The 26,625-nt window shown below is 59.5% G+C and overlaps 4 protein-coding genes across 5 annotated transcripts; 2 read left to right on the forward strand and 2 right to left on the reverse strand.

The window, feature by feature from the left end:
* Positions 1 to 883: 883 nt before the first annotated feature.
* Positions 884 to 7,812, reverse strand: PLEKHJ1 (pleckstrin homology domain containing J1). 2 transcript variants are annotated; one of them, XM_027668333.1, is made up of 7 exons: positions 7,686 to 7,809; positions 7,521 to 7,633; positions 5,067 to 5,134; positions 4,015 to 4,081; positions 2,391 to 2,481; positions 2,155 to 2,218; positions 884 to 1,692 (listed from the first exon to the last, which is right to left on the reverse strand). In XM_027668333.1, exons 2-7 carry the CDS (start codon positions 7,612 to 7,614, stop codon positions 1,609 to 1,611), a joined length of 468 nt encoding a protein of 155 aa, XP_027524134.1. In that variant the 5' UTR covers positions 7,615 to 7,633; positions 7,686 to 7,809; the 3' UTR covers positions 884 to 1,608. The 2 variants fall into 2 exon arrangements, with proteins under 2 accessions (XP_027524134.1, XP_027524133.1); XM_027668332.1 differs by having other exon boundaries at positions 7,521 to 7,812.
* Positions 7,813 to 7,845: 33 nt separating this feature from the next.
* Positions 7,846 to 16,327, forward strand: SF3A2 (splicing factor 3a subunit 2). Its single transcript, XM_027668330.1, is given in 10 exon segments — positions 7,846 to 7,896; positions 9,900 to 10,069; positions 10,909 to 10,980; positions 11,269 to 11,315; positions 12,078 to 12,187; positions 12,984 to 13,033; positions 13,771 to 13,911; positions 15,185 to 15,253; positions 15,900 to 16,100; positions 16,102 to 16,327. Coding segments are annotated over 9 exon segments (948 nt in total). The 5' UTR covers positions 7,846 to 7,896; positions 9,900 to 9,943; the 3' UTR covers positions 16,234 to 16,327.
* Positions 16,328 to 17,404: 1,077 nt separating this feature from the next.
* Positions 17,405 to 22,771, forward strand: AMH (anti-Mullerian hormone). Its single transcript, XM_027668321.1, has 5 exons — positions 17,405 to 18,098; positions 19,032 to 19,204; positions 19,819 to 19,939; positions 20,063 to 20,258; positions 20,400 to 22,771. Exons 1-5 carry the CDS (start codon positions 17,552 to 17,554, stop codon positions 21,313 to 21,315), a joined length of 1,953 nt encoding a protein of 650 aa, XP_027524122.1. The 5' UTR covers positions 17,405 to 17,551; the 3' UTR covers positions 21,316 to 22,771.
* Positions 22,772 to 23,150: 379 nt separating this feature from the next.
* LOC113959358 (nucleolin-like) lies at positions 23,151 to 26,330 on the reverse strand. The gene is made up of 8 exons (XM_027668310.1): positions 26,314 to 26,330; positions 25,697 to 25,800; positions 25,264 to 25,474; positions 24,389 to 24,541; positions 24,239 to 24,307; positions 23,972 to 24,108; positions 23,635 to 23,852; positions 23,151 to 23,400 (listed from the first exon to the last, which is right to left on the reverse strand). Exons 3-8 carry the CDS (start codon positions 25,349 to 25,351, stop codon positions 23,151 to 23,153), a joined length of 915 nt encoding a protein of 304 aa, XP_027524111.1. The 5' UTR covers positions 25,352 to 25,474; positions 25,697 to 25,800; positions 26,314 to 26,330.
* Positions 26,331 to 26,625: the final 295 nt, after the last annotated feature.

Here is a 26,625-nt window from a genome sequence, read left to right on the forward strand (position 1 = left end):
CCATCTGTCTGCAAATGCCCCCTGGCTCCTGCTCCCTGCCCTGGCTCCTCCTGCAGGGCAGCTGCCCCTCAGCTCATTTTGGTGATTTTTGGAGCACCTTGGTTGATTCAAGGGAAAGGAAGGATCTGGGGAAGGAAAAAGGGAGAAATCTTGGCTTTGAGATTAAAAATAAAGCCTCAGTGACAGCTGTCACTGCCCTGGCACCCAGCAGTGAGAGGTAAAGAGGGAAGACCAGGCCACTAAAGCTCTTCTTTGGGCATTTATTCCCAGCCAAGGAGGAAAAGACCCACAACTTCCCTTCAAGCCCAGCTCAGAGGCTGCTCCACCCAGCCTGGAGGGGAACAACACTCAGAGCTGCAGCCCCCAAAGCTCAGGCCCCCTCCCTGTTCCTTCTGCCACCAACCCTCTGACAGTCTCACCTGAGACCCTCCCAGGGGCTTTTCCTGGGGTTTTTCCCGGGCTGGTCCCAGGGGAGCTGTTGTGGCAGTGAGGAATGTGGGTGTCCTGCAGCCCTGGGTGTGGAGAGTGTTCTCCTTCCCTCCCTCCCTCCCTCCTCTCTGGGCAGTTTTCCTTCCTGCAGCCACAGCTGGTGGGGTGGGGATGTTGTTCCTAAACCCTTCTCTCCTCCTCCCCGGAGCCCCAGGGAGGCAGCCTTGGTTCCCTGGCAGCCCTGGCTGTGGCCCTGGCACAGTGTTTGGTCTGTCCCTTTGGATGCTCCCGAAGTGGGGAGAGGCTGCAGCCGTGGCTCAGGGCCTGGAGGGTTCCTGCCCAGCTGAACTCACCCCCTGCAGCCCAAACCTGCAGCCAGAGGGAGCAGCTCCTGCCTTTGCCAACCTCTCCATCTGCCTTTCCTCCCTGGGAAGCTGGATCAGTGCTCAGCCCACAGGGATCCCTCCCTGTCCCTGTTCCTGACTGTTCCCTTTGTTCCCTCGGCTGGGCTGGAGTGAGGGCTCCCTCCAGCCCCCAGGAATCACAACCCCTGCCCAGGGAAGGGAAAAGAAAACCCCCAAAGGCAAGTGCCAGTGGCTGCCCAGAGCTGCTGCCTCGGCACAAGGGAGCAGATGGCTCCTGCCTGGCAGCTGGAGCTGTGGCCGAGCATTCCCAGTGTTACTGGGAGCATTCCCAGTCCTCCCTGCTCACCAGCTCAGCCATCAGCCCCCAGAATGGCTCTGCAGGAGCAGGAGAGGGCAGGACAGGAGAGAGTTAACCCTGGAGCACAGAGATGTGATCACAGCATCCTCTTACAGCCCCAAGGGCTCCCTGGAGACTGAGGGAAGATCCCGAGCCAGGAAAGCTGCAGCTCCTTCAGGAGAAGGGCTGGAGCTCCAGCAGCTCCAGGCCCTGGAGGACATCAGGTGCTGGGAGCTCTGTCAGCCCCTGCCTCTGCTCATCCCAGGGGCCAGGGGGTTCTGCTCCCACCCCAAGGGAGCAGTTCAGCCTCCACAGCTGGGAAAGTGGGAATGTACAAGGATTTCCCTTAAAAAAAAAAAAGAATAAAAAATGATTTAGGTAATAAATAAAAGAATCCCTTGGTCACTGTGGGGCTCTGCTGTCCTTCCCAGGGGTTGGGGTGGCCCTGGGGAGACTGCTCAGGACTCAGGAGCCAGTTCAGCCCAGGTGAAGGAATTCCTGCTGGCGTTTTCCCAACTGGAAACGGGCTTCCTCCGAGATCCCGTACTGCTCCAGGGGGTCCTGCAGGAGAGCACAGGGAGGCAGCAGTGAGAGGCAGATAAAGGGGTGCAGGAAGTCCAGCAGCCCCTGGGGAGGACACAGGACACAGCAGGTGACCAGGGGCTGTGGGCACAGGGAGTCACCGGAGCAGGGATGCTCTGAGGGGCCTGGCAGGGTGGGAGCAGCATCTCCACCCACAGATCTGGCCAGGGCTGGGGGTGAACTCTTCCAGAGACCTGCTGGGAGTCCAGGCAGGCCTGTCCAGCTCCAATCCTTGCCCCTCCCAGCATGGCAGTGTGTGTCTGAGGGTCTGAGTGAGCACAGGAAGGTGCTCAGGTCTGGCTGTGGAGCCCATGGTTCCCTATGGAATCTGGGATCTCCTTCCAGATCAAACAGCCTGTGCAGGACTGGCAGCAACACCCACAATCCCCAGCTCCTGTCCAAACCCATCAGTCACCACCTTACCCCGAGGGCCTCACTCACCTTCCCTGTCATCTTCTGGATCTCATTCCGGTAGAAGATCAGGCTCCTCCTCAGGAACTCGTAGCTGCAAGACAGGAGCAGACCCTGCTGAGCACGGGAGGATGTGGGCAAGTTTCAGATGCTATTTAGGGCTGGGAGGAAGCTGGTTTGGAGGGAGACAAGCCCTGTGCTCCCAGGTTCCCCCCAGGCTGATCCCCAAGCTCCCGGCACAGCCTCGCTCCGGGGGCTCTTCCCACCTGGCTCGTTTGAGGGCCTCGACCCACTCCTGGCACTGCTCCTCACTGGCACACTCGAAGCAGTATTTTCTCTCTGGCTCCTCGATGAAACCTGCCAGGAACAAGGAAAAGTCTCGAGGAGAACAGCCTGTGCTCCCCTGCCAGGCTCAATTAGCACCTCTGTTAATGAGGATGAGCTGGGAGTGAGTTGGGAACCCTGGCCCTGGACTCTCTCCTGTTCCCTCCCTGCTCTGGCTGCCCTGGAGCAGCTGCCTGGGACATTTGTCAGCTTCCAGCAGCCAAAGACCTCAGGAAGAGCAACTTCCCAAATGGGAGCAACTGAATTGGAGCAGATCTGGGACTGGAACTCCCTGAGGCTCCTTGGGAGGGATTTAAATCAAAGGGAAAAAGAGCCCTGAGGAAGGGCCTGGGATGCAGGCACAGAGCAGGCCCTGAGGAGTTGAACTGCACTGGGAGAGGACCCTGAGCTGCCTTTGCTGGAGGCTTTTGGGAATGTGGTGCCGTGCAAATCCCTGTGCAACTCCAGTCCTGTACAGGACAGAACCAGGAATCTCAGCAATCCCTGAGCCCAGAGCTCTGCCCTGCACAGACCCTCGGGGGTCAGGCTGCACCAAGGGTGGCACAGCCCCAGCCCCACACGGCTGCTGGGGGGTTTAACCCTTCCCTCCCTTGGGAATCTTCTCCACAGACAGCCCCAAACCCCCAGACTCAGCGGGACTGGTGTGCTGGGGCTGCTCGGGGGCCCTGTGGGGCAGGGGGAGCACCAGGAGGAGACACAGCTGTGCCCTGCAGCCAGGCCAAGAGATACAGGGACGGCCTTGGAGGAACATCCTGTTGTTGTCAGCACGTGTGGGATGAAAGGCTCTCCCGGGGGACACGGATCCAGCTGGAGCCGCGGTATCGCCACAAGGACACGGACAGGGCAGGAGCACGGGCTGGAGCAGCCCCTGGAGGCTTTATCTGAGCCCACTGGGGGGGGGGTGGACAAAATGCAGCAGCACAGCAGAGATCTGTCATAAAACTCCCCCCAGGAGGGATTTCTGGCTGCTCTGTACATGCAGCCAAGCAAAGCCCACACTGCTCCAGCCGTGGAGGATCCCTGGAATGGCCCTGTGCTCAGGAGGGGACGTGGCACAGGGAGGGACAGCTGGCAGCTGAGGGATAGAACCATGGAATTGCTAAGGTTGGAAAAGATCTTCAAGATCATCAAGTCCAACCATCAACTCAGCACCACCGTGTGCACCACGAAACCACGTCCTCAGGTGCCACATTCACGTGGGTTTTGGACACTTCCAGGGATGGTGGCTCCACCACTGCCCTGGGCAGCCTGAACACCCTTTCCAGGAAGAAATTTTCCCTAATATTCTACCTAAACTTCCCCTGGCACAACTTGAGGCTGTTTCCTCTTGTCCTGTCGCTTGTTCCCTGGGAGAAGAGATCAAACCCCACTTGAGGGGCACTGACCCCACAGAGGAGGGGAAGGGTGAGGGGCACTGACCTACAGAGGAGGGTAGGGCTGAGCTGACCCCACTGCCACCAGAGCAGCAGGAACTGAGCAGCAAAACACCTCCTCTCCCTCTGCCCCGGGGGAAAGGCCCAGGGATGGTGCCCAGGCAGCACTCACTGATGGAGAAGACGTTCTCCTCCTCTTTGGTGATCCTGCAGTGCTCCAGCAGCAGAGCTCCAATGGGCTGGAAAACACATGGAGAGAGGGTTTAACCCACAGTGCCCCCAGCACTGAACCCACAGCGTCTCCTTGGAGCCTTTTAGGCAAGTTTGACACCCTGGTGCTACTCTGCAATGATTTGGTCTGACTGCAGGATGTTCCACAACCCCACAACCACCTTTTTGTGCTGCTGCTGTGTCTCCAGTGCCGGTCTCGCAGCACTTTGCACGTGTTAATTAGGTGTTAATCACCTCCACCGGCTCAGAGTCAGCCTGGCTTTCACTGCTCATTTCTGAGGTAAAGGCAGCAAAGAACTTTCTTGCCCAGTAGCTGAGACACAACTGAACTGTTCCTGGGACACACAACAAGCCCCCCTGTGCCGGGGCAGGGCTGGAGGGGGATGTGGAGAGCTGCAACAGCTCCGGAGGGACACACAGACACTGGAGGGACACACAGACACTGTGCTGAGCAGGGACAGGGGGTGACATGGCCTGGAACAGGAGCAACCCCCTGGGAATTCTTGTCCAAGCGACACAATGTGAGAGACACAAATCAGGCAGCAGGGAAGGGCCTGAAAACCTCCTTTACTGAGCATTCCATGGAACATTTGGGCTGGAAGGACCTCAGAGCCCGTCCAGTCCCACCCCTGCCATGGGCAGGGACACCTCCCACTAGCCCGGGTTGCTCCTTTGATCCAACCTGGCCTTGGACACTCCCAGGGATGGGGCAGCCACAGCTGCTCTGGGAATTCCATCCCAGCTCCTCATCACCCTCACAGGGAAGAATTCCTTCCCAATATCCCATCTCTCCCTGCCCTCTGGCAGCGGGAAGCCATTCCCTGTGTCCTTGTCCCAGGTCCCTCTCCAGCTCTCCCGCAGCCCTGCTGAGCTGATGAAGAGGAAAGGTGGACACTCTGTCCCAGCACCGTTTTCCCAGCCCACACAGTCAATCCACAGGAAAAAGAGGGAAGAGGGAGAGAAGCAAACCCCACCCAGGAGCACATTCCATACCTCGGCCTCGTCTGTCCTGAAGTAGAAGAGAAAGTTCACCACGAGCTTCACCAGGCGCTTTTTCAGCACTGCAAGGACAGTTCAATTAAAATAAAATAAAATATAATAAAATACAATAAAATAAAATAAAACAAAAATAGAAATAAAAATAAAATAAAAATAAATCAGAAATAGAAACAAAAATAAAAAATAAGATAAGAAATTAAAAATAGAAATAAAAATAAAATAAAAAAGATTAAAATAAAAACAAATTAAAACATAAAAATAAAATAAAAAGTTAAAATTAAAAAAGATATAAAGAAAACCAAAATAAAAATAAAATTAAAAAAAATAAAATAAAAATAGAAAATTATAATATGAAATAAAAATAAAAACAAAAATGAAAATAAAATTAAAATATAAAATATAAAATAAAAAATAGAAAATAGAAATAAGACTAGAAATAAAAATCAAATTAAAAATAAAATAAAAATTAAAAATAAAAATAAAGAAAAAGGAAGTGCTGAGGCAGCTGGGACAGAGAGGGGGCAGAGGGAAGCCCCATCCAGCCCTGCCAGTGCCCAGCATGGCACAGATCCCACCAACCAAGGACACCCTCTGCACCCACCCTGAGGCTGCTCCTGCAAACAGGAGCCTCAGGGTGACAAAGTCACGAACAGCCTCAGGGTGACAAAGTCATGAGCAGCTTCTCCAGTGGCTCCGGGGCAGACAGAGCCCACTGACCCGGCCTGGGAGAGCTCCAAATCCTGGGAGAGCTCCAAATCCTGGGAGAGCTCCAAATCCTGGGAGCCCCAGCACAGATGTCACCTCTGAGGGACAAACTCCAGCAGATCCTGGGGGAAGGAAGGCCCAGGACAAGGGAGGGTCTTCATGCTCCAGTGCTGCCCTGAGAGGGAATTTGCTGGGAGATTTCAGGAAAGAGCCTCTCCAGGCCTCGCTGTCCCCAGTACACCCCATTGGTCCAGCCCAGCCCCAGAACCTCCCTCCAGTCCCACACTGGATCCCACCACCTGAGCTCCCCAGTCCGACCACCAGCCCTCCCAGTAAGCCCCAGTGCTGCCCACCCAACACAGCCAGTCCTAACTCCCCAGTTCCTGCCCAGTTCTCCCAGACCTTTACCCACTTTCCCAGCCTGGATTCTCCAGTACCCCCAGTCCTCCTGCCCAGGCCACCCAGTTCTCCCAGTCCCTCCTCACCCAGTACTCCAAGTGCTGTCCTGATTATCCAGTACCTCCAGTCCTGCATCCCCAGGCCACCCAGTTCTCCCAGTCCCTCTCCTCCAGTCCAGCCCTGTCCCTCACAATCCCACAACTGAGGGGGTCTGGGGGGTCTTGAGGGGATCTGGGGGGGCTCTGATTCTCCAGTGGGGGACTCCCAGGTACCCCCAGTCCTGCTCCATCTCCACCTGCCCCCCCTCCAATCCCGCCAGTTCTCCCAGTCCTGTCCTGGTCCTACAGGCAGTTTCCCAGTCCTGATTCCCCAGTACCCCCACTCCTGCCTCCCCAGGGCACCCAGTTCTCCCAGTACCTCTCCACCCAGTGCTCCCAATCCTTCCCATGTCCAACCTCCACTTTCCCAGCCCTAATTCTCCAGTGCCTCCAATCCTGCCCAACCTAGCCAGACCTAACCCTAGTTCCTGCCCAGTTCTCCCAGTCCTGCCCTCCTCCTACTCCCAGTTTCCCAGTCCAGATTCTCCAGTACTCCCAAAGCGTTCAGTTCTCCCAGTCCCTCTCCAGCCCCATCCCTCAGCAACTCCAACCCGGATTCTCCAGTTGGGGATCCCCAGTCCTGCCCCCCTTTCACCTGCCCATCCCAATCCTGCCAGTTCTCCCAGTCCTGCCCTGGTCCTACCCCCAGTTTCCCACTTGTGATTCTCCAGTAGCCCCAGTCCTGCCCACCCAGCACAGTCCAACCCCTCTCCCCACCCAGTTCTTCCCAGTCCTCCCAGTCCCCCCATTGCTGCCCACCCAACCCAGCCAGTCCTAACCCCAGTTCCTGCCCAGTTCTCCCAGTCCTGCCCTGCTCCTACTCCCAGTTTCCCAGTCCAGATTCTCCAGTACCCCCAGTCCTGCCCACCCAACACAGCCAGTCCTATTCCCGCTCCCAGCTCTCCCAGTCCTGACCTGGTCATATCCCCACTTTCCCAGTCACAATTCCCCAGTCCTCCCAGTCCTGCCCACCCAACACAGCCAATCCTAACTCCCCGTCCTCACTCCCAGTACTCTCAGTCCCGCCCTGATCCTAATCCCAGTTTCCCAGTCCATTCCCAATCCTCCCAGTCCTGCACAGCCAGTCCTATCCCCCCTCCCCGTTCCCAGGTCCTGCCCTGCTCCTGCCCCCAGTTTCCCAGCCCGGATTCCCCGGCACCCCCAACATCACCCAGTTCTCCCGGTCGCTCTCCACCCCCGATTCCGCAGCCGGGACCGCGCCGTCCCTCCCTCTGTCCCCGCTCACCGCTGCCTTTCTTGGGCACGCTCATGCGGATCTCGGCCGCCTTCTCCGCGGGCTGCCGGGCCAGGGACAGCAGCTCGCGCTCGTTGTAGCGCATGGCCGGAGCCCCCCGGCCCCCGGCCCGCCGATCCCGGTGTTCCCGCCGATCCCGGTGTTCCTGCCGATCCCGCCGATCCCGGTGTTCCCGCCGATCCCGGTGTTCCCGCCGATCCCGGTGTTCCTGCCGATCCCGCCGATCCCGCTGTTCCCGCTGTTCCCGGAAGGGCCCGGGCGGTGCCCGGGAAGCGCTCGCGCGCTCCCGGAAGGGCTCGCGGCGGGAACGCGCAGGCGCGCGGGGAGAGGGGCGGGAGCGGGGCCGCGCGAGCCGGGACGGACCCGGGTTTGTGAGGGCATCTGGGGGGAACTGAGGGGATCCAGGGGGTCCTGAGGGGGTCCGGGGGGTTTTGAGGGGATCCGGGTGGTCTTGAGGGGATCTGGGGAGAACTGAGGGGATCCGGGGGGGTCGTGAGGGAGTCCGGGGGGTCTTGAGGGGATCCGAGGGGGTTCTGAGAGGACTTGGGGGATCCTGAGGGGATTTAGGGGGTCGTGAGGGGATTTAGGGGGTCCTGGGAGACATGGGGGGGTTCCTTAAGGGATCTGAGGGGTTTGTGAGGGAATTTGGGGCATTCTGAGGCGACTTGGGGGGTTCTGAGGAGATTTGGGAGATCCTAAGGGGGTGAGAGGGGTCATGAGGGGACCTGGGGGATTGTGAGGGGGTGAAGGGGGTCCTGAGTGTATATGAGGGGGCGTAAGGGGATTTGGGGCGTTCTGAGGGGATCCGGGGGGTCCTGAGGGGATTTATGGGGTTGTGAGGGGATCTGGAAGGTCCTGAGGGGACTTGGGGGGTCCTCAGAGGGCTTAGGGGATCATGAGAGGATTTAGGGTGTCCAGGAGGGTCCTGAGGGGACTTTGGGGGTTCCGAGGGGATCTGGAGGTTCCCATGGGGGGATGACCCTTGGTGAGGTACTGGGGGTGTTTGGGGGACTTTGGCCCTCACTAAAGGGGTGGGGGTGCTTGGGGTGTTTGGAGGGTTGAGGGTATTTGGGGGGGGTGATCCTCGCTGGGGGCTTGGGGGATGTTTGGGGGGGGCTGATCCTTGGTGAGGGGTGTTTGAGGGTGTTGTTCTTGCTCGGGCCTGGAGGGGTTTGAGGGGGTTTGTTCTTCACTGGGGTGTGTGGTATGCTGGGGGAGGTTGGAGTTGCCCTTGCTGGGAATGTTTGGGGGGGCTGGTCCTTGCTGAGGGGTTGAGGGGGGGATGTGGGGGAAGTGACCCTTGGTGAGGTGTTGGGGGGTGTTTGAGGGGTGGGTTTGACCCTTACTGGGGGTGCTTGAGGGGGCTCGATCCTCGCTGAGGAGTTAGTGGGTATCTGGGGGGGGCTTTTTGCTGAGGCACTGGGGAGTATTTGAGGGTGCCTTTAACAGTTGCTGAGGTGTTGGGGGGCACGTTTATGGGGTTGACCCTTACTGGGGATGTTTGGGGGCCTTGATCCTCACTGAGGGTCTGGGAGTGTTTTGAGGGGAGGTTTTCACTGTTTCTAGGGGGCTGGGGGTGTTTTTGGCACTTTGATGTTTGCTGGGGTGTGTCTGAGGGGTCCTTTGACCCTTGTTGAGGTGCTGGGGGGTGCTTAATGGGGGGGTTTGACCACTGCTGAGGGGCAGGACGTGTGTGAGGGGAGACTGATCCTTCCTGAGGGGTGTCTGATGGGAGGGCTTTGACCCTTGCTGAGGGGCTGAGCATGTTCTGGGGGGCTTTGGCCTGCTGAGGGTGTTGGGGGTGTTCTAACAGACCACTCTGTGGTGTGGGAGGTGTGGGGGGGGCTCTGGCCTTACTGAGGGCAGGGGGCACTCCAGGACCTCACCTGGGGGTTGGGGACACTGCACAGAGTCCCTGACCCTGCTGGGGGAGATGGGGGCTCCCCCAGACTCTCTCAGGGGGATTTTGCTGTGTGGGGTGGCTCTGGAGCTTTGGGGGGCTGGTGGAGGAGCCCCAAACCTTGGCAGAGAGGGGGGAGGTTCTGGGGTTGTTTGTGCCATCGGGTGAGGGTGGGAGGCTCCTTTTTGGGGGGTCTCTCAGCCCAGCTGGGGGCCCAGCTGGGCTTGGGGGATATGTCTGTGTGTGGAAGTGTCTGAGGAGATGGAAAGGGCTCTGGGGGTTGTTTTTCTGGATCATTTTACTTGTGTTTACTGAGTGGGTGGTGCCAGACACTCTCCACGTGGAATCTCATCCCATGGCATGTTCCCATGGCATCTTTGAGATTCTCGTCCCGTGTCCTCACCGACAGGGCTGAATACTCTGTGACCTCAGGTCCAGTTACCACTCACGGTGCTTCTCCTTTTGTGCAGACTCTCTCTTTCTCCAGAGGGGCTGAAGCACAGAATTCCCCGCCATGGATTTCCAGCACCGCCCTGGAGGGAAGACGGGCAGCGGAGGCGTCGCCTCGGCCTCGGAGAGTAACCGGGACCGGCGGGAGCGGCTGCGGCAGCTGGCCCTGGAGACCATCGACATCAACAAGGTGGGGACACAGCTCCCACCAGCCCAGGGTGCTCCAAGCCCCGTCCAACCTGGCCTTGGACACTCCCAGGGATGGGGCAGCCACAGCTGCTCTGGGCAACCTGTGCCAGGGCCTCCCCACCCTCACAGCCAACAATTCCTGCCCAATATCCCATCTCTCCCTGCCCTCTGGCACTGGGAAGCCATTCCCCCTTATCCTGTCCCTTCATCCCTTGTCCCCAGTCCCTCTCCAGCTCTCCTGGAGCCCCTTTAGGCCCTGGAAGGGGCTCCTAGGTCTCCCCAGAGCCTTCTCTTCTCTGAGTGATGGATTGAGTTTAAATACTTGTGTCTCTGGGAATGTGGGGTTTGAATGAGGAACATTTGGGATGGGGCTGACAGGGAGGTGCCAGCACTTTGTATTCAAGTTATTTCCAGTCTCCTCGGGACCGGTTTGTACTTTGCCATTTCTCGGTGCAGTTGGGAACTGTCACTGGTGCACAGAGCTGCTGTTGAGTCTCTCTGTTTCCATCATCCTAAAGCTCTGTTATGTTGTTGATTTAAATTCTGAACTCAGTTGTGGAATCATAGAACCATAAAATAACCAGAGTTGGAAGGGACCCACAGGGATCATCAATTCCAACCCCTGGCCCTGCCCAGGACACCCCAACAATCCCACCCTGTGCCTGAGAGTGTTGTCCAAACACTCCTTGAGCTCTGGCAGCCTTGGGGCCGTGCCCACTGCCCTGGGGAGCCTGGGCAGTGCCTGACCAGTTCTTCCTGTGCAGAACTCTGCAGTGTTTTGGTTATCCTGTTGCTTTGCCATGGATTTTCCTTGTAACTTGTCAATCATTCTCTTCCCAGGACCCCTATTTTATGAAAAATCACTTGGGCTCCTACGAGTGCAAGCTCTGCCTGACACTGCACAACAACGAGGTGAGGGAGCACCTGCCTGGCCTGATCCCAGCAGCAGGAATTTTGGGATAACAGTACCTGGATAACCAGGTGCCTTTGACTGGGCTGTGACTGCTGAGAGATGAGGGATGGGCAGGCCCTTGTGTGTTAAACCTGACAGCTGAGCAGTTGAGAGCAGTGTGCTCTCAGTGAGAATCCTTGTGCTGAGGGTGCAGACACCCTTGTCAGTGTGAGACACAGCCTCTCTGAGACAAGAATCTTTCAGTCCTGCCTTCATTTAACTTTCTTCTACCTTGGTTTTTATTTCAGGGGAGTTACTTAGCACATACACAGGGGAAGAAGCATCAGACCAATTTGTAAGTCATTCTCTACCATAACTTTATTAATTACTGAAGCACTTTAAAATGATGATTGTGTTCATCTATGAACTTTTAACCCCATTAAAATGATGATTGTGTTCATCTGCCAACCCTTAACTGCGTTACACAACAGCACACAGGTCCTGAATGTTCTCTGATTCCTGCTGAGCAGCCTGGCACCAGCCAGGAGGTTCAGCCTGGATCTGCTCCAAAAATGAGGCTGAAAATCTCAATTTCAAGCTCAAAAGTTCAAACCCAGTTGTGGGATTTCTGAAGGAAAAGGGAGAAAGAGTTTTAAAAGCAAATTTTCTGAGTCTAGTAAAAAGAACTCTGCCTGCCAGAGCTCAGGGGCATTTGGACAATGCTCTGAGGGACGGGGTGGGATTGTTGGGGTGTCTGTGCAGGGCCAGGAGTTGGACTGGATGATCCTTGTGGCTCCCTTCCAACTCGGGATATTCCAGGATTCTGTGATCTGGATTTGTCAATACAGGTTGGGAGAAGTTTATAGGTTTTATTTTAAGGAATCCAGTTTACTTTCCTTTAACTGTGGGGTTTGTTCTTTTTAATGTCAAGAATTAAGTCTTCTCAAATGCATTTGTGGAGTCAGGCACCAAGATCATCTCGGGGTGGGTAATTGAGTGACAACCTTTGGGGAGGGGAAGGATGGATACACTGGGGAAGGGAAGTAGGTGTTCCAGGCATGATTCCTTTGGAAGCAAGTGCAGGTAATAACCCTTACATTTTGAAATTCCTCCCCAGGGCCCGGCGAGCTGCCAAGGAAGCCAAGGAAGCCCCTGCCCAACCTGCCCCAGAGAAGGTCAAAGTGGAAGTGAAGAAATTTGTGAAAATTGGGCGCCCAGGTTACAAAGGTGGGTCGGGGGGTGCCCGGGAGGTGCCCGTGGGCAGCGCCTGCAGTGCTGGGATGTGAATTGTTAATTAGCCTTTTTAGCAGCTCTGCCCATGAATGAGAGCTGGGCTCTCTCCTGGTGTCCTTTATCGTTTGAATTACCTGTATCCAACCTAAACTTCTCCTGGCACAGCTTGGGGCCGTTCCCTCTCCTCCTGTCCCTTGTTCCCTGGGAGCAGAGCCCGAACCACCCCCCCCCAGCTCCCCCCTCCTGTCAGGGAGTTGCAGAGCCAGAAGGTCCCCCCTGAGCCTCCTTTTCTCCAGGCTGAGCCCCTCCAGCTCCCTCAGCTGCTCCTGCTGCTCCAGCCCCTTCCCCAGCTCTGTTCCCTTCCCTGGACACATTCCAGCCCCTCACTATCCTTCTTGTCATGAGGCCCCCAAAGCTGGACACAGTAGCATCACAGGATCCCAGAACGGTTTGGTTTGGAAGGGACCTTAATGCCCATCCCATTCCAACCCCCTGCCATAGGCAGGGACACCTTCCACCAGCCCAGGGTGCTCCAAGCCCCATCCAGCCCGGCCTTGGACACTTCCAGGCATCCAAGGGGCAGCCACAGCTTCTTTGGGCAACCTGTGCCAGGGCCTCCCCACCCTCACAGCTGTAGCTTTGGATAAAGAAAATGTGACATTTTGTTTGATAAATGAGAGAAAAATCTTGTAATATTTTGTTGTTGGAAGTTTTATGTGTTTCCTGGGGCAGAATAATGCTGCTCCAACCCTGCTGTGGGATGTTCTCAGCTTTCCTATTTTCCTTACAGTGACCAAACAGAGAGACCCCGAAACAGGCCAGCAGAGCCTTCTCTTCCAGGTAAGGGCAGGGTGGAAATTCTCAGTGTCAGGGTTATCCAAGTAAAACTGCTGCTGAGTGAGCAGGTCCTTGCTGGATCCATGAAATAAATAATAATAATAAAAGTCCTTACCTTCCTAGTTTTTACAGCTGACTGCATTGAGCAAATCCCTGAGCACAGCTGTCAAGCTGGGTAGTGGAAGGAGCAGGAGTTGGAACGAGATGATCACAGAATCAGGGAATGGTTTTGGTTGGAAGGGGCTTTAAAGATCATCCAGTTCCAACCCCTGTCATGGGCCACCTTGCACTAGGTCAGGTTACTCCTGGGTCCAGCCTGGCCTTGGACACTTCCAGGGATGGGGTGGCAATCAGTTCCCACTGAATGGCACTTACCAACCCAAACCATTCCATGGTTCTCTGATCATCTCGTCCCACCCCTGCCATGGGCAGGGACACCTTTCACTATCCCAGGCTGCTCCAAACTCCGTCCAACCTCGCCTTGGACACTTCCAGGGATGGGGCAGCCACAGTTTCCCTGGGTGACCTGTGCCAGGCCCTCACAGGGAACAATTTCCTCTTCATTTCCCCTGTTTCCATTTGAGTTTTTTACAGTCCCTCCCAACCCGAACTGTGCCAGGATCCCAACCTGTTCCCTGCGGTGTTTCTTGGGAACTGCTCTTCACATGCCCACCCCGAGGGCTGTGTTTGGTGCTGGGGGGTGCCAGGGGGATGTTTCTCACAGTGCCCTGTCCCCCCAGATCGATTACCCCGAGATTGCCGAGAGCATCATGCCCCGGCACCGGTTCATGTCGGCCTACGAGCAGCGCATCGAGCCCCCCGACCGGCGCTGGCAGTACCTGCTCATGGCAGCCGAGCCCTACGAGACCATCGCCTTCAAGGTAACCCTGGCACACTCCCCTCTTTGCCCACATATTTCCGAGCAAATTTGCAGATGACACCAAGTCGGAGGGGAGTATTGATCTGCTGGAGGGCAGGAGGGCTCTGCAGAGGGACCTAGACAGGCTGGAGAGATGGGAAGGATCCAGCAGGACAAGGTTCAAGAAGGCCAAGTCCCAGGTCCTGCACTTTGGCCACAACCCCCTGCAGCCTGGTGGTGCTGGTGACAGCAGCTGGACATGAACCAGGTGGCCAAGAAGGCCAATGGCATCCTGGCCTGGATCAGGAATAGTGTGGGCAGCAGGAGCAGGGAAGTGATTCTGCCCCTGGACTTGGCCCTGGTGAGGAGCACTCCAATGCTGTGTCCAGCTCTGGGCCCTTCAGTTTGGGAAGGACATGGAGGGGCTGGAGCAGTTCCAGAGAAGGGCAATGAGGCTGGGGAAGGGTGTGGAGCACAAGTGCTGTGAGGAGGGGCTGAGGGAGCTGGGGGGGCTCAGCCTGGAGAAGAGGAGGCTCAGGGGGGACCTTCTCACTCTCTGCAACTCCCTGACAGGAGGGGGGAGCCGGGGAGGGTGAGGCTCTTCTCCCAGGAAGCAGCAGTAGGACAAGAGGGCTGGGTCTTAAGCCATGCCAGGGCAGGTTTAGGTTGGACATCAGGAAGAAATTCTTCTCAGAGAGAGGGATCAGCCACTGGAAGGGGCTACCCAGGGAGGGGGTGGAGTCACCATCCCTGGAGGTGTTTAAGGACAGACTGGACGTGGCATCAGTGCCATGGTCTGGGTGACGAGGTGGTGTTGGGTCATGGGTTGGACTCCATGATCTCAGAGGTCTTTTCCAACCTGGTTGATCCTGTGATTCTGTGGTTAATTCCCAGTGAACGCCCCGATTTCTGTTCCAGCCTCCATGGGTTAATGGAGCAGGAAGGGGGTCAGGAATGGCTGGAAGTCATTAAGCCCTAGTGAGAGTTACTGGAGGACTCTGGCCTGAAAACCAGACTGTGCTGAGCTCTAGGGAGCTGTGAATTCCCAGTGTCTGGCACAGGCAGGAGCCTCCTCAGCCCCTGTGCAGATGTTAAGGGAGGGTTTTTTGTTTTCAGTTGTCCTTGACCGATAGGGAAGTAACTTAATTCTTTCCTGCCCCCACCTCTATCTAACAACAGAGCAGCTCACCAAGGCCTGGAATAACTGTGCTTATCTCCCAGGCTCTGGGGCTAAAAAGGGCCTTTGAGCTAATCTGGGGCTGCTAAGAATAGCTCTGTGTTCTCTTTTGGTGCAGGTACCAAGCAGGGAGATTGACAAAGCAGAAGGGAAGTTTTGGACCCACTGGAACAGGGAAACCAAACAGGTAACTGGGACTGTCTGTGGTGAGGGTTAGGGAGGGCAGAGAGCAGGGCAGTGACATCAGTGCTGTCCCTGCTGGTCTGATGGTGAGATCTTCATTCCCTCAGTGCAGCTGTGCACTGAGAGCTCCTGACAGAGAGGTCTGCCCATGTGTGATCTGGGTGAGGATTTGCCCAGGGAAGTTGTTGTCGGCAGCAGCAGCAAGATGGGGCAGGAATGTCTGGAGAAAAGGAGGCTCAGGGGGGACCTTCTGGCTCTGCAACTCCCTGACAGGAGGGGGGAGCTGGGGGGAGTCGGGCTCTGCTGCCGGGGAACAAGGGACAGGAGGAGAGAGAACGGCCCCAAGTTGTACCAGGGGAGGTTTAAAGTGGATATTGGGAAAAATTTCTTCATGGAAAGGGTTGTCAGGCACTGGAAGGGGCTGCCCAGGGCAGTGCTGGAATCACCATCCCTGGGAGTGTTCAAACAACACGTGGATGTGGCCCCTGGGGACATGGCTCTCAGGGACGGGGTGGGTTGTTGGGGTGTGTGTGCAGGGCCAGAGGTTGGACTGGATGGTCCCTGTGGATCCCTTCCAGCTCTGGACATTCCAGGATTCTACAATTCCACGATTAATTGTTCCCTTCTCTTTGCTTCCCTCCCCTCCCCAGTTCTTCCTCCAGTTCCACTTCAAGATGGAGAAGCCCCCGGCTCCCCCCAACCTGCCCCCGGGCCCCCCGACGGTGAAGCGGCCGCCGCCCCCTCCCCTGATGAACGGGCTGCCCCCCCGGCCCCCCCTGCCCGACTCCATGCCCCCCCCTCCCCCTGGGGGCATGACCCTGCCCCCCATGCCCCCCTCGGGGCCGGTGCCACCCCCCCCCAGTGCCACCCCAGCTGCCCCCAGCCCCCGGGGTGCCCCCCCCTGCCCCTCTGCCCCCCATGATGCGGCCGCCGCTCCCCACGGAGGGGCCGGGCACCATCCCCCCCCCACCCCCATCCAACTGAGGCCCCTCCTGGACTTGGTCCCGCTGGATTTGTCCCTTTCTATCCTCAGATCACGCCCCGTTCAGGGAACAGCTCTGTTTTGTATGAATCTGAATCCTGTAGGTTCATTAAAAGGTTTTCCATTTTCCTTCCTCTTTTTCCTGTGGCTTGGGTAAAAATGCTGCCATGGGTTCATGTTCTTTAACCCTTAGAGACAGAAAACATTCCCAGTCTGCTGATATTTTGGAAATCCTCCAAAGAGGAGGCAAAAGAGAGGGAATCTCAAGGCACCCCCTTTCCTGACTGGACATCTCCATCAACCTCAGCAGTGTTGGCCTGAGGTATCACCCTGACGAGTGTCCCATTAATTACCCCCATTAATCAGTTTTTGTTCAACCAAAGCCCTTCATGGAGTTCATTCCCTGAGAGGGGCCATGGAAAGGCTCCTGTTACTGATATTAAGTCTTTAGAGACACCTTCCACTAGCCCAGGTTGCTCCAAGCCCCATCCAGCCCGGCCTTGGACACTTCCAGGGATCCAGGGGCAGCCACAGCTTTTCTGGGCAACCTGTGCCAGGGCCTCCCCACCCTCTCAGCCAACAATTCCTTCCCAGTATCCCATCTAACCTGCCCTCTGTGGTGAGAAACCATTCCCCTTGTCCTGTCCCTCCATCCCTTGTCCCAAGTCCTTCTCCAGCTCTCCTGGAGCCCCTTTAGGCACTGGAATTCCAGCTTTTCCAGTGAGGATTGGCATCTCATGGAGGGAAAATAATTTCCCTCTGAGGGAAATACGAAGAGTTCCAAGTCCCCAGGCTGCTGCTGCCCCTCATAATCCTCCTTCTCAGGATGAAGCTCCTTCCAGGGTGGCCTCTCTGAGCTGTGGGGTGTGAGGTACCAGCTGAGGGGGAGGTTTTCCAGCCAGGACAGGGAATGCTTTCCATACATACATTTACTTAGTTTCTGTCCATTATCTGTCTGTCCCCCTCCTCCCAGTGTGGCTCATCCCTCTCTCTGAGTGTTGATGGGATGGGACGTGCCAGTCCCCGTGAGGATCCAAGCCCAGACATCCACCCTCCTTTAGAAAACATCCCAAGTCAAGGCCGTGTGTCCCCACGAGCGGGGGAACAGCTTTTAATTTTTTTCCCGTTTCCAAAACGAGCTGCAAACCCAAAAATAGAACAAAGAAAGGTCCTTTGCAGCCTCCCCTCGGGCAGGACAGGCCCCGGGGCTGCCCCCGGGAGGTGTGTTGGGCCACTCAAGGCCACCCGTGGTTAAAAGGGAGAGTCCTCCGTCTCTGGGAGAGTTTGAGATGCAGAACTGGGAACAGCTGAGGTGGGACCATGAGAGCTGCTCTCGGGGTGTTCCTGCTGTGCTTGGTGCTGCTCCCTCCCCTTGCAGCGCTGCCCAGGAAGGGGGAGAGGAATTCCCTGAGCCCAGAGGAGCTGGAAGCAGAGGGGAGAAATAGGGAAAATGCGAGTTTGCAGGAACCAGCCAGACCCAGCTGGGCGGAGAGACCCAGGAGGGCCACTCGCCTCTTGCCCGAGCCAGGAGCCAAATGCCCGCAGGGAATGGCCGAGGAGGGCCGGCCCCGCTCCAGCGCGCACCCCTGGCCGCTGGGCGGGCTGGAGGGGCCGGTGTGCAGGGTGAGGATGGAGCGGGACGGGGTCGCCCCGGGCCACCTGGACGTGGTGGGGGTCCTCACCCACTACGAGAGCGGCTTCATCAAAGCGCTGCGGCGGCGCCGCGCCTGGGGCGGGAACGTCCTGCGGAGCTTCGGGCTGTGCCCGGCCCCGGAGGCGGCGGCGGCTCCACATCCCCTGCAGCGCATCCACGGGCACGTGGTGGAGCCGGGCCCGGAGCGATTCCTCGTCCTGCACCTGGAGGAAGGTTGGTGGGACATCCCTGCGCCGGGGAGGAGCAGAGCGGGGAGGATGCAGGGCTTGAGATGGCGGGCGATGCCGTTGGCTGGCCCTAAGTCAGATTGAAACAGAATTAAACCTGAGGGGTTGGATTCCCTTTAAAATAAGGGAAAGACATTGTAAGTGCTAAAGCTTCTTAAAAACTGCTGTAAAACTGGCACTTCGCCGCGTCTTTCTGGGTACATTTTTCAGGAGGTTTAGCAGGGATGATGGATTGAGCAACAGGGCACCTGTCCCTGCCTGTGACCAACACCCGGGTGTCACATTCTTGGTGGGCTCTGCTCTGCTCTCACGAGTACGGGTGTTTCTCTGCCTCGATGATGTGGGTTTGGACACTGTCCCAACTCTAAGAGAGGGGAGGGAGGGTTGGACCTGGCTGGTCCCGTTGTGCCCTGAGCCCCCTCCCACACTGGGGGCTGTGGAGCTGCTCCTGCAGCTTCAGCCTTAAGGAAAAACCAGGAACACCTTCCCCTGTCCCATCCTGGGGATAAGCCCGGCGCTGGAGGGGGAGCACAAACCGCTGTTTTACCCGTAGCAGGAGAGTCAGGGGTGTTTCCCTCTTCCTAAAATCCCTTCCTCCCCTCCCGCGGTTTGGATTTGCAGCTGAACTCGCCAGTGCCGGGCAGTGGGGAAGTGGCCACAATGTCCCTGAGCCACTGGAGAGGAGATTTCCATGGGGATCTGGGGGTGGCAGCCCCTTCTCTCCGGGTGCAGGATCTGCCTCCTGCCACCTCCCTGGGGCTGGGGACTGGCATTTGCCGTGTTTTTCCACCCTGTTCCTCCTGTCCCAGCTCCTCTGGTCCCTGCGTGGGAACGGGGCTCAGCCCTGAAGCCCCTTTCTCACCCCCCGGGGGTCCCGCAGTGTCAGAGGGGGATTCACCCCGTGTCTCCCCCGTTCCAGTGCAGTGGGAAGCGCAGGCGAAGCTGCAGTTCCAGCTGGTTTTCCAGGCGGAGCTGAGCCGGGCGCTGGGGGAGCTGCAGGCGGCCGCGATGCTCTTCTACCTGGGCCGGCCCGAGGGCTCCGGGCGCCCGCAGGAGCTGCTGGTCACGGGCCCGGGACTGGCGAGGGACCAGGTGGGTCGGAGGGCCGGGCCGGGGTGGGATTGGGGCGGGAGTGTCCCGGCCCTGCTGCCCAGCACCTTTGCCATCCCCTCCCAGCCCCTTTGCCACCCCCTGCAGCTCCTTTGCTCCTCACAGCCCCTTTTCTACCCCTCCCAGTCCTGTTGCCACCCCCTCCCAGTCCATTCACCATCCTTTCCCAGACTCTTTGCCCCTCCTCCAGACCCTTTGGCATCATCTCACAGTCCCTTTGCCAACCCTTCCCATCCCTTTGCCATCCCATCCCGGCATTCCCGCCCGGTCTCTCGCTCCCGCCGGCCGGGCCGTGCCTGCAGATGGAGCTCTTATCCCGTTCCCAGCTCCCGCAGGGCCGGAGGGGCTGCCCGGGGTGTCCAGCCCGGTCTGGGGGTCCCGGTCCCCGCCTGCCCCGGGGCTCTCTGCCCACCCGGGGGTCCCGTGGGGTCCCGGAGCAGCTCTGGGTGTGGGGACGAAGCCCCCGTCCCATGTCGCTGCTCCCGGGGCCACCGCGGGCTGGGCGACCCTGAGCCCGCAGGGACCACACGTGGGTGTTGTGCCCGTGATGTCTCACCCACGTCCCCGGCTCTGCCGTGTCTCCCGCCCCCGCGCAGAGGCTCTGCCTGTCCAGGGACACCCAGTACCTGGTCCTGGGAGCCGCCGCCGGCTCCGTCACCCGCGGCCCGGAGCAGCTCCGCTTCTCGGCATCGCTGACGATCCGCGGCGCCGAGGGAGGTACGGACGGGGACCCGCCCGAGCGTCCCCACTCGGGCGTTTGGGGTCCTCTCCACCCCCGAGGGGCGGTGGGGACGCGCAGCAGACCCCAGATTATCGTCCTCACCGCTCCTCGTCCCCCAGGTGCCCCCCTGCCCCCCTCGGAGGTGCAGCAGCTCCTGTTCGGCTCTGATGACAAGTGTTTCACCCGCATGACCCCGGTGCTGCTGCTGCTGGCCAAGGCACGGCCGGGGGAGGAGGAGGAGGAGAAGGCTTTGGCCCCTTCCTCCTACCTCTCTGCTGACGGGGTGGTGGACACGGCTCCGTACCCACAGCTCAGGTCCGTGGCCTTAGGAATGGGAAAACACAGGGACTGGGAGACAGGGGATGTAGGACCACGGCAGGAGGATGTGGAGCACAACCTGGTGGGACCTCCGGGGCACACGAGGACCCCGTGACCCTCCCTGTGTTCTCCTTGCAGCCCACCCCAGGCCGGGACCGAGGAGCTGCCAACCCCCACGGCCCCGAGCCAGGCCAACACTTCATCCCCAGCTCCCGGGAGCAGCAGCCAATTCCTGGGAATGCTGACCCGCTTCATCCGGCAGGTCCTGAGCTCCTCCAGTGAGCTGCCCCCCCAGCCCAGCGCCCACCACTGGCTGGACTTCCAGGCGATGGAGACCCTCCCTCACCAGCTGCTCAACCTGTCGGAGGAGGCGGCGCTGGAGCGGCTGGTGCAGTCGGAGGAGCCCTCGGTGCTGCTGTTCCCGCAGGACAGCGGGGCCGTGCTGGAGCAGCTCCTGGGGCACTGGCAGCCCGAGGGCACCGTGCTGGAGCTGCTCACGGGCAAACTGCGGGGGGTCATCCAGGAGCTGGGGGACATCCCGGCTTTCCAGGCCAACACGGCGCTTTTCCAGCACCTCCTGAGCTTCTGCTACTTCCCGCGGGGCGGGGAGGAGGGCGAGGCCCCGGAGCGGGTGCCGGGCTCCAGGAAGCTGCACACGCTGCTGCTGCTGAAGGCGCTGCAGTCGGTGCGGGCGCGCTGGCAGGAGCGCAGGAAGGTGCAGCGGCAGCACCGCAGCGCTCGGCCCCCGGCCCACTGCCGCCTCCAGGAGCTCACCATCGACCTGCACGACCGCAAGTTCATCGTCATGCCCACCGTGTACGCGGCCAACAACTGCGAGGGGCCCTGCAGGCTGCCCCTGTCCACCCGCGTGCCCAGCTACTACTCGCACACGGTGCTGCTGCTGGGGATGCAGGAGCGGGGGGCGCCGCTGCAGCGCCCGCCCTGCTGCGTCCCGGTGCGCTACTCCGACCAGCTCATCATCAGCCTCTCGCCGGAGGGGCTGGAGGTCCGCAAGTTCCCCAACATGGTGGCAGAGGAGTGTGGGTGTCGGTGAGGCTCCTCCCGGCCCGCCCTCCCCGCAGCTGGAGCTGGTGCTTCCCGTGGAGACGGGAGCTCCCGTGTGTCCTTTCCCCACGGTTTGGCTCGTTAGTGTCTCTCAGGTTTCTCTGGTGTCTCCTTTGCTCCTCACAGTCGCTTTTCCACCGCTCCCAGCCCCTTTGCTATCCCCCCCCAGCCCACTCACCATCTCTTCCCAGCCCCTTCCTGATCCCCTCCCAGCCCCTTTGCCACCCCCCGCAGCTCCTTTGCTCCTCACAGTCCCTCTGCAGCTGGAGCTGCCTGTCCCCGGGGGCTGCTCCACAGCCTGGTGTGTCCCCACTGCCGATTTTGGGGATGCCTGTAGGGCTGAGCTGCTGCGGGCTCTGACCCCGTGGGGGGCTTTGGGCTGTGGGGCCGTGAGGAGGGCAAAGCTTGGCAGATCCAGCCAAGACTGCACTTATTTATCGCTGCCTTTCTGCTCCTGTAGTGGCTGGGAAGGGCAGGTGTTGCTTCCTCCAAGCCTTGCAGCATCCTCTGGCCATTTCCCAGCCCATCCTTAGCCCCCTCTGGCCACAGGACTCCACCTGTGCCAGCAGAGCAAGAGGCCAAACCCCCTTGCAGGGGCCGTCCCTGTGGGACTGGGGCTGTGGAGACCCACTGGCCGTGGCCTGGGGCTCCTGGCCAGGTCACATTCATGTCACCTTGCCCTGACCCCAATCCCAGAGGGAGGGAGTGATCCCGTTACACCTCCTGGGCTCTCACACCATTAATGGGAGCGGGAGCAAACGGCTGCCAGAGCACCTGCTCTGTGTCCCCGCCAGCATCAGCGCCCGGATCATCTTTCCAGCTGAGCCCAGCCCTCAGACAGGGAGCCAAACCCTTGGGAAGCAGCTCCTGAGCTTGTCCTGGCTGCACCTCCCGGTGCTGGGAGCAGCTCTTGGGCTTTGCAGTGTCCCCACAGGGCTGAGTTGGCATCCACTGGTCCTGTCCTGCAGCCCCACAGGGACCCGGGGTACCCCTGAGCCCCTCAGTTCTGGGGGGCACAGAAAATACACACACACAGCCAGGGACAAGGGCTTTTCGTGCTTTTTTTTCCTTTCCCCCCCCCCTTTCTTTTTAAACATCCAGTTGAACATCTTATTAAAAATGAAAATAGTTTATTTTAACCTCTATTGACTCAGCAAATACCAAAACCTGCCATGGGTTGGGGCTGTGAATGTCTCCTGCAGTGGCTCCAGTGCTGTGTGAGGTTTGCACTTGTGTTTCCTTCCTGAAAGGTGAAGGCAAAGCCTGAAGGGATCCCCAGTGAGGGGCTCCAACCTGGTTCTGTTTCCTGCAAGTTCTGTGCCACCCTCAGCGATGGCACTGAGTGGGGTTGCGGGGGGTCTGTCCCCGATGTCCCTCTGGTTCTGTAACCCAGGATATTCTTCTCTCTTGATTTGCTTTAAATAAAACCAGTAACTGAAGAGCTGCACAGTCTGGAGACCAACTCTGTTCCCTGGGGTCAGTGGGACCCCACTGTGCTGCCCTGGGTGGAAATGACCCCGTGGGTGGGAAAGACCTGCAGGGGGTTTGGGTGAGGACGGGGCAGTGACACAAAACCCGAAGAGAAGCTCCTTGCCCGGGTCCTTTCAGGTCGCCTTTGGCCATTTGATCCAGGGGGGCCCAAAGTCCCCAGAGAGGCTCATGCCAGGCTCCTGGGATGCTCTGCTGCTGCTCGGGGATCCTGGGGTGCTGCCCATGGCTCAGGGATGTCCATGGAGAACAGGCAGGAGCTGGGGGCAGTGGTGGGTTGGATCCCCTTGGGTGTCCCTGGATCCAGTGTCACGGAGCCCCTCGGCCGCCCCGGCCTCAGTCGCGCCTCTTGCCCTCCTTGGCCCTGCCATCCTTGCCCGGAGCTGATTCCCAGGGTTTCCTGCCCTTCTGCTGCTTCCAGTCCCTCTTGGGGCTCTCCCGGCCGCCGTCAGCCCTGCTGGGACGGCCCTTCCCTCCCTCCCTCCTGGGCTCATCCCGCTCCCGCCGGCTCTCCTTCCGCTCCTTCCGCTCCTTCCTCTCCTTCCTCTCCCGGTCCCGTTTCTTCTGGGGCTGCTGCTCGGGGTCCCTGGGGGTCCTGGGGGCTCTGCCAGGTTTGTCCCCTGGTGTCCTGTCCTTGGCTCGTGCCTCTCTCCGGCTGCTGCGCTCTGCATGGGTGGCACGGCCTTCCTGGGCCTTCCTCTCCTTCTTCTCCTTTTTCTTCTTCTCCTTCTCCTCCTCTTCCTCCTGCTCCTCCTCCTCCTCCTCCTTCTCCTCCTCCTTCTCCTCTTTCTCCTCCTTTTCTTCCCTGTCCTCCTCCTGCTTTTCCTCCTCCTCTTCCTCCTTCTCCACCTTCTTCTCCTGCTTCTCCTGGCTCTTCTTCACCTCTGTTGCAGCTGGTGGCACCTCGGGGACATCTGTGGGTTCTTCATCCTTGTCTTCATCCTCACCCTTATCCTCAGCTTCATCTTTGTCCTCATCCTTGTCCTCATCCTCTGGAGTCGCGCGGCCAAACCACTTCTTGAAGATCCAGGGTTCTGCCTGTGTGGGGACAGAGGGAACCAGGACGTGATGACGCAGCCCTGGGGCCTGGGACCCTCCTCCATCCCTCCCCCAGGGATAAGATGCTCCCCCTGCAGGAGGTGCCCCTGGCCCCGTACCAGGTTGCTGTCGGCTTCACTGTCATCCTCCTCCTCCTCCTCCTCCTCCTCCTCTCCACCCTCCAACGCGCTGCTCTCCAGTGGGACAGGACGGTCTGTCCCCACCTCTGGGACCTCCTCCTTGGGGCTCAGCACCTCTGAGAGGGGAGAGGGACAGGCCATGGATGTTTGGGTGGGATGTCCCAGGCATGGGCCACCCCGCCCTGGATGTGGCCCCATATCAGGCTGGATCTGTGGGACTGGGACAACACGGAGCTCAGAACCCACCGGGAAGGGGAGGAGGTGGTGGTGGAGGCTCCTGCCGGCCTCGGGTGATCCCCTCCTTGGAACATGGTGCTGGAAGAGAAGAGGGGAGAGAGGCAGGGGGTGGCAGCAGAGTCTGGCCGCCCTGTCCCCCTCCCTGCAGCCCCAGCTCACCTTGGAGCACCTGGAAGGTGACACTGAGCAGGGCCACCACGGAGGCCACCAGGATGCACTTGTTGAGGGTGAGCCCTTCCCAGAGCAGCGGCTCCTCCGAGGGCTCCAGGCTGGGGGGCTCTGCCTTGCTCTGCACCGGGAGGCTCCTGGGCACTGGGGACCCCCCAAGGAAAACAGAGTTAATGGGAGAACTGGGAAGGGACAAAGGGATCTGAGATGGGGTGGGAAGGGGTCTCGACATCCTCCTGCACAGCCCACCCTGGGCAGGGACAGGAGCAGGGACAAGAGCAGGGGCAAGGGAAGGGGCATGGAAAAGGACAGGAGCAGGACAGGGACAGGGATGAGGACACAGGAAAAGGCAGGAGCAGGGACAGGGACACCAGCAGGGGCAAGGGAAGGGGCAGGGAAGGGTAAGGGTTAGGGTTAGGGTTAGGGTTAGGGTTAGGGTTAGGGTTGGGGTTAGGATTGGGGTTAGGGTTAGGGCTAGGGTTAGGGTTGGGGTTAAGGAGCTCCCTGCCCTGCTCCTGCCAAGTGTTTGCACTGCAGGACCGGGGGAGAAGAGTGTCCCAGGGGGCTGAGCCCGAGGGGTCTGGGTTACAGTGGCATCTGAGTATCCTGGGGATCACTCTGGGAAAACCTCTACCCGTGTTCCCCCTCCAGTAATAAATCTGGGCAGGATGGTGAGGAGGAGGAGGAGGATGAGGGGGATTTGCCAGGTGGCTGAGAAGCTCCATGTCCCTGAGCTGCCAGGGGACCGTGGAGAGCAGAGCTCCTCCCGTGGCCAGACCGGCTGGGAACACGGGATTGCTCCACCTGAGGCCATGGTGGCCATCCCGGTGCAGGGAATTTCCAGGGAGTCTTCCCCACGCACCTACCTGGAGGTGCTGCTTTGGCTCCCACCTTCTCCACCCGCTTCCTCTCCGCTGCTTTCCTGTCCCCTCCGAGCGGCGCTGGCTCTGGCATGCTCAGCTCAGTTCAGCTGGGCTCAGCTCAGTTCAGCTAGGCTCACCTCAGCTCGGCTCAGCTCGGCTCAGGCTGCTCCGGGTCCTGCTCACTCACCAACCGGGGACTCCCCTCCTCTAGTCCCTGCGGGGAGGGGGGACGTGGCTGGGCGGGCTGGGGGGGCACGGGGCGGGTCTGGGCCCCCCCAGCGCACGGGAGAAAGCCCCCGACCCTGTGTCCCTTCCCAGCCCCTTCGCCACCCCCTGCAACTCCTTTGCTCCTCCCGGTCCCTTTTCCACCCCTCCCGGTCCCTTTTCCGCCCCTCTCGGTCCTGTTGCCATCCCCCCAGTCCCTTTGCCTGCTCACACTCGGAGTTCCCACACTCTCCTTGTCCCCGGGGCTCAGCTGCTCCTGCCGCCAGCCCCGAGCGGCACCGACCCGGCTCGTCACTGCCGTGTTCCCTCAGCAGCCTTAAAACCAAATTGGCGTTTATTTTTTATCTGCTAAGCTGGACTTAGCCCCGAGCCGGCCCTGGCACACGCGGGTGGGCTGGTGCCCGTGGACCCCCGGGCTGTGCTTGGGGAATCCCCCCCAGCGCTGGGGGCCGGGTTTGGGCTGCGGGGTTGCAGCATCCACCGAGGGCAGTGTGGGGGATCCGGGATCCAGGATCCGGGGGGGATCCCGGCAGGGTCGCTGTGCCGGGAGGGGAGGGAGCCGCGCTGGGGTCTGTGCTCGGCGCTGGGTGGGGTTTGGTGGCCGGCGTTGGGTCCCGGTTGGTGCCAGCGGCACCCAGAGCTGCCCATGGGCACGGATCAGTGACAGCGACAGCTGAGGGACCTCGGGCAGCCCCGGCACGGACGTGCCGCACACCCCGCAGAGCCTTCCCGGCTGGAATGCCGTGGGACAGCCCCTGCTCATCCCCCTGCCCTGCCCTGGCACGGGGGTCCCCCCTGGCACCCTCGCCCCACATTTTGGGCACTTACATGAGCTCCTGCTCTCCTGTTGCTGTCGCTGTTCACCCCAGTGTTGGCATCTGGCAAAGACAAGCACAAAGAGGGGCACTGGGTGACAAATTCGGGGAGGTGGGAACTGCCAGGGGTAGGGGAGTGTCGGCACCTCGATGCCACCCCCTGGCCTGCAGAGAGGGCACATCACAGCCACGTTTCCCCCATTAGTGCTGCAGAAACCCCTCGGCCATCGAGGCAGTGCTGGGGAGCTCAGGGTGTAACAGGAGCACTGGGCAGGTCGGGCACTCTGAGCCCCGAAATCCTGGACATCCCTGTGAGCTGCAGCTG

Source organism: Corapipo altera, unplaced genomic scaffold (genome assembly GCF_003945725.1).
Source record: "Corapipo altera isolate COAL_440 unplaced genomic scaffold, ASM394572v1 138, whole genome shotgun sequence".
Taxonomy (NCBI): domain Eukaryota; kingdom Metazoa; phylum Chordata; class Aves; order Passeriformes; family Pipridae; genus Corapipo; species Corapipo altera.

Bases quoted from the DNA above. Each gene is read 5' to 3' on its own strand.
- PLEKHJ1 (XM_027668332.1), bottom strand. From the start codon at position 7,614: ATGCGCTACAACGAGCGCGAGCTGCTGTCCCTGGCCCGGCAGCCCGCG. The intron at 2,219-2,390 runs GTGGGAAGAGCC...CCTGTCTTGCAG, and splicing joins GAGGCCCTCAAACGAGCCAG to CTACGAGTTCCTGAGGAGGA. The intron at 1,693-2,154 runs GTGAGTGAGGCC...GCTCTCCTGCAG, and splicing joins TCCAGAAGATGACAGGGAAG to GACCCCCTGGAGCAGTACGG.
- LOC113959358 (XM_027668310.1), bottom strand. From the start codon at position 25,351: ATGCCAGAGCCAGCGCCGCTCGGAGGGGACAGGAAAGCAGCGGAGAGG. The intron at 24,542-25,263 runs GTAGGTGCGTGG...GGGGGTCCCCAG, and splicing joins AGCCAAAGCAGCACCTCCAG to TGCCCAGGAGCCTCCCGGTG. The intron at 23,853-23,971 runs GTACGGGGCCAG...GTCCCCACACAG, and splicing joins GTGAAGCCGACAGCAACCTG to GCAGAACCCTGGATCTTCAA.
- AMH (XM_027668321.1), top strand. From the start codon at position 17,552: ATGAGAGCTGCTCTCGGGGTGTTCCTGCTGTGCTTGGTGCTGCTCCCT. The intron at 18,099-19,031 runs GTTGGTGGGACA...CCCCCGTTCCAG, and splicing joins CGTCCTGCACCTGGAGGAAG to TGCAGTGGGAAGCGCAGGCG. The intron at 19,205-19,818 runs GTGGGTCGGAGG...GCCCCCGCGCAG, and splicing joins CGGGACTGGCGAGGGACCAG to AGGCTCTGCCTGTCCAGGGA.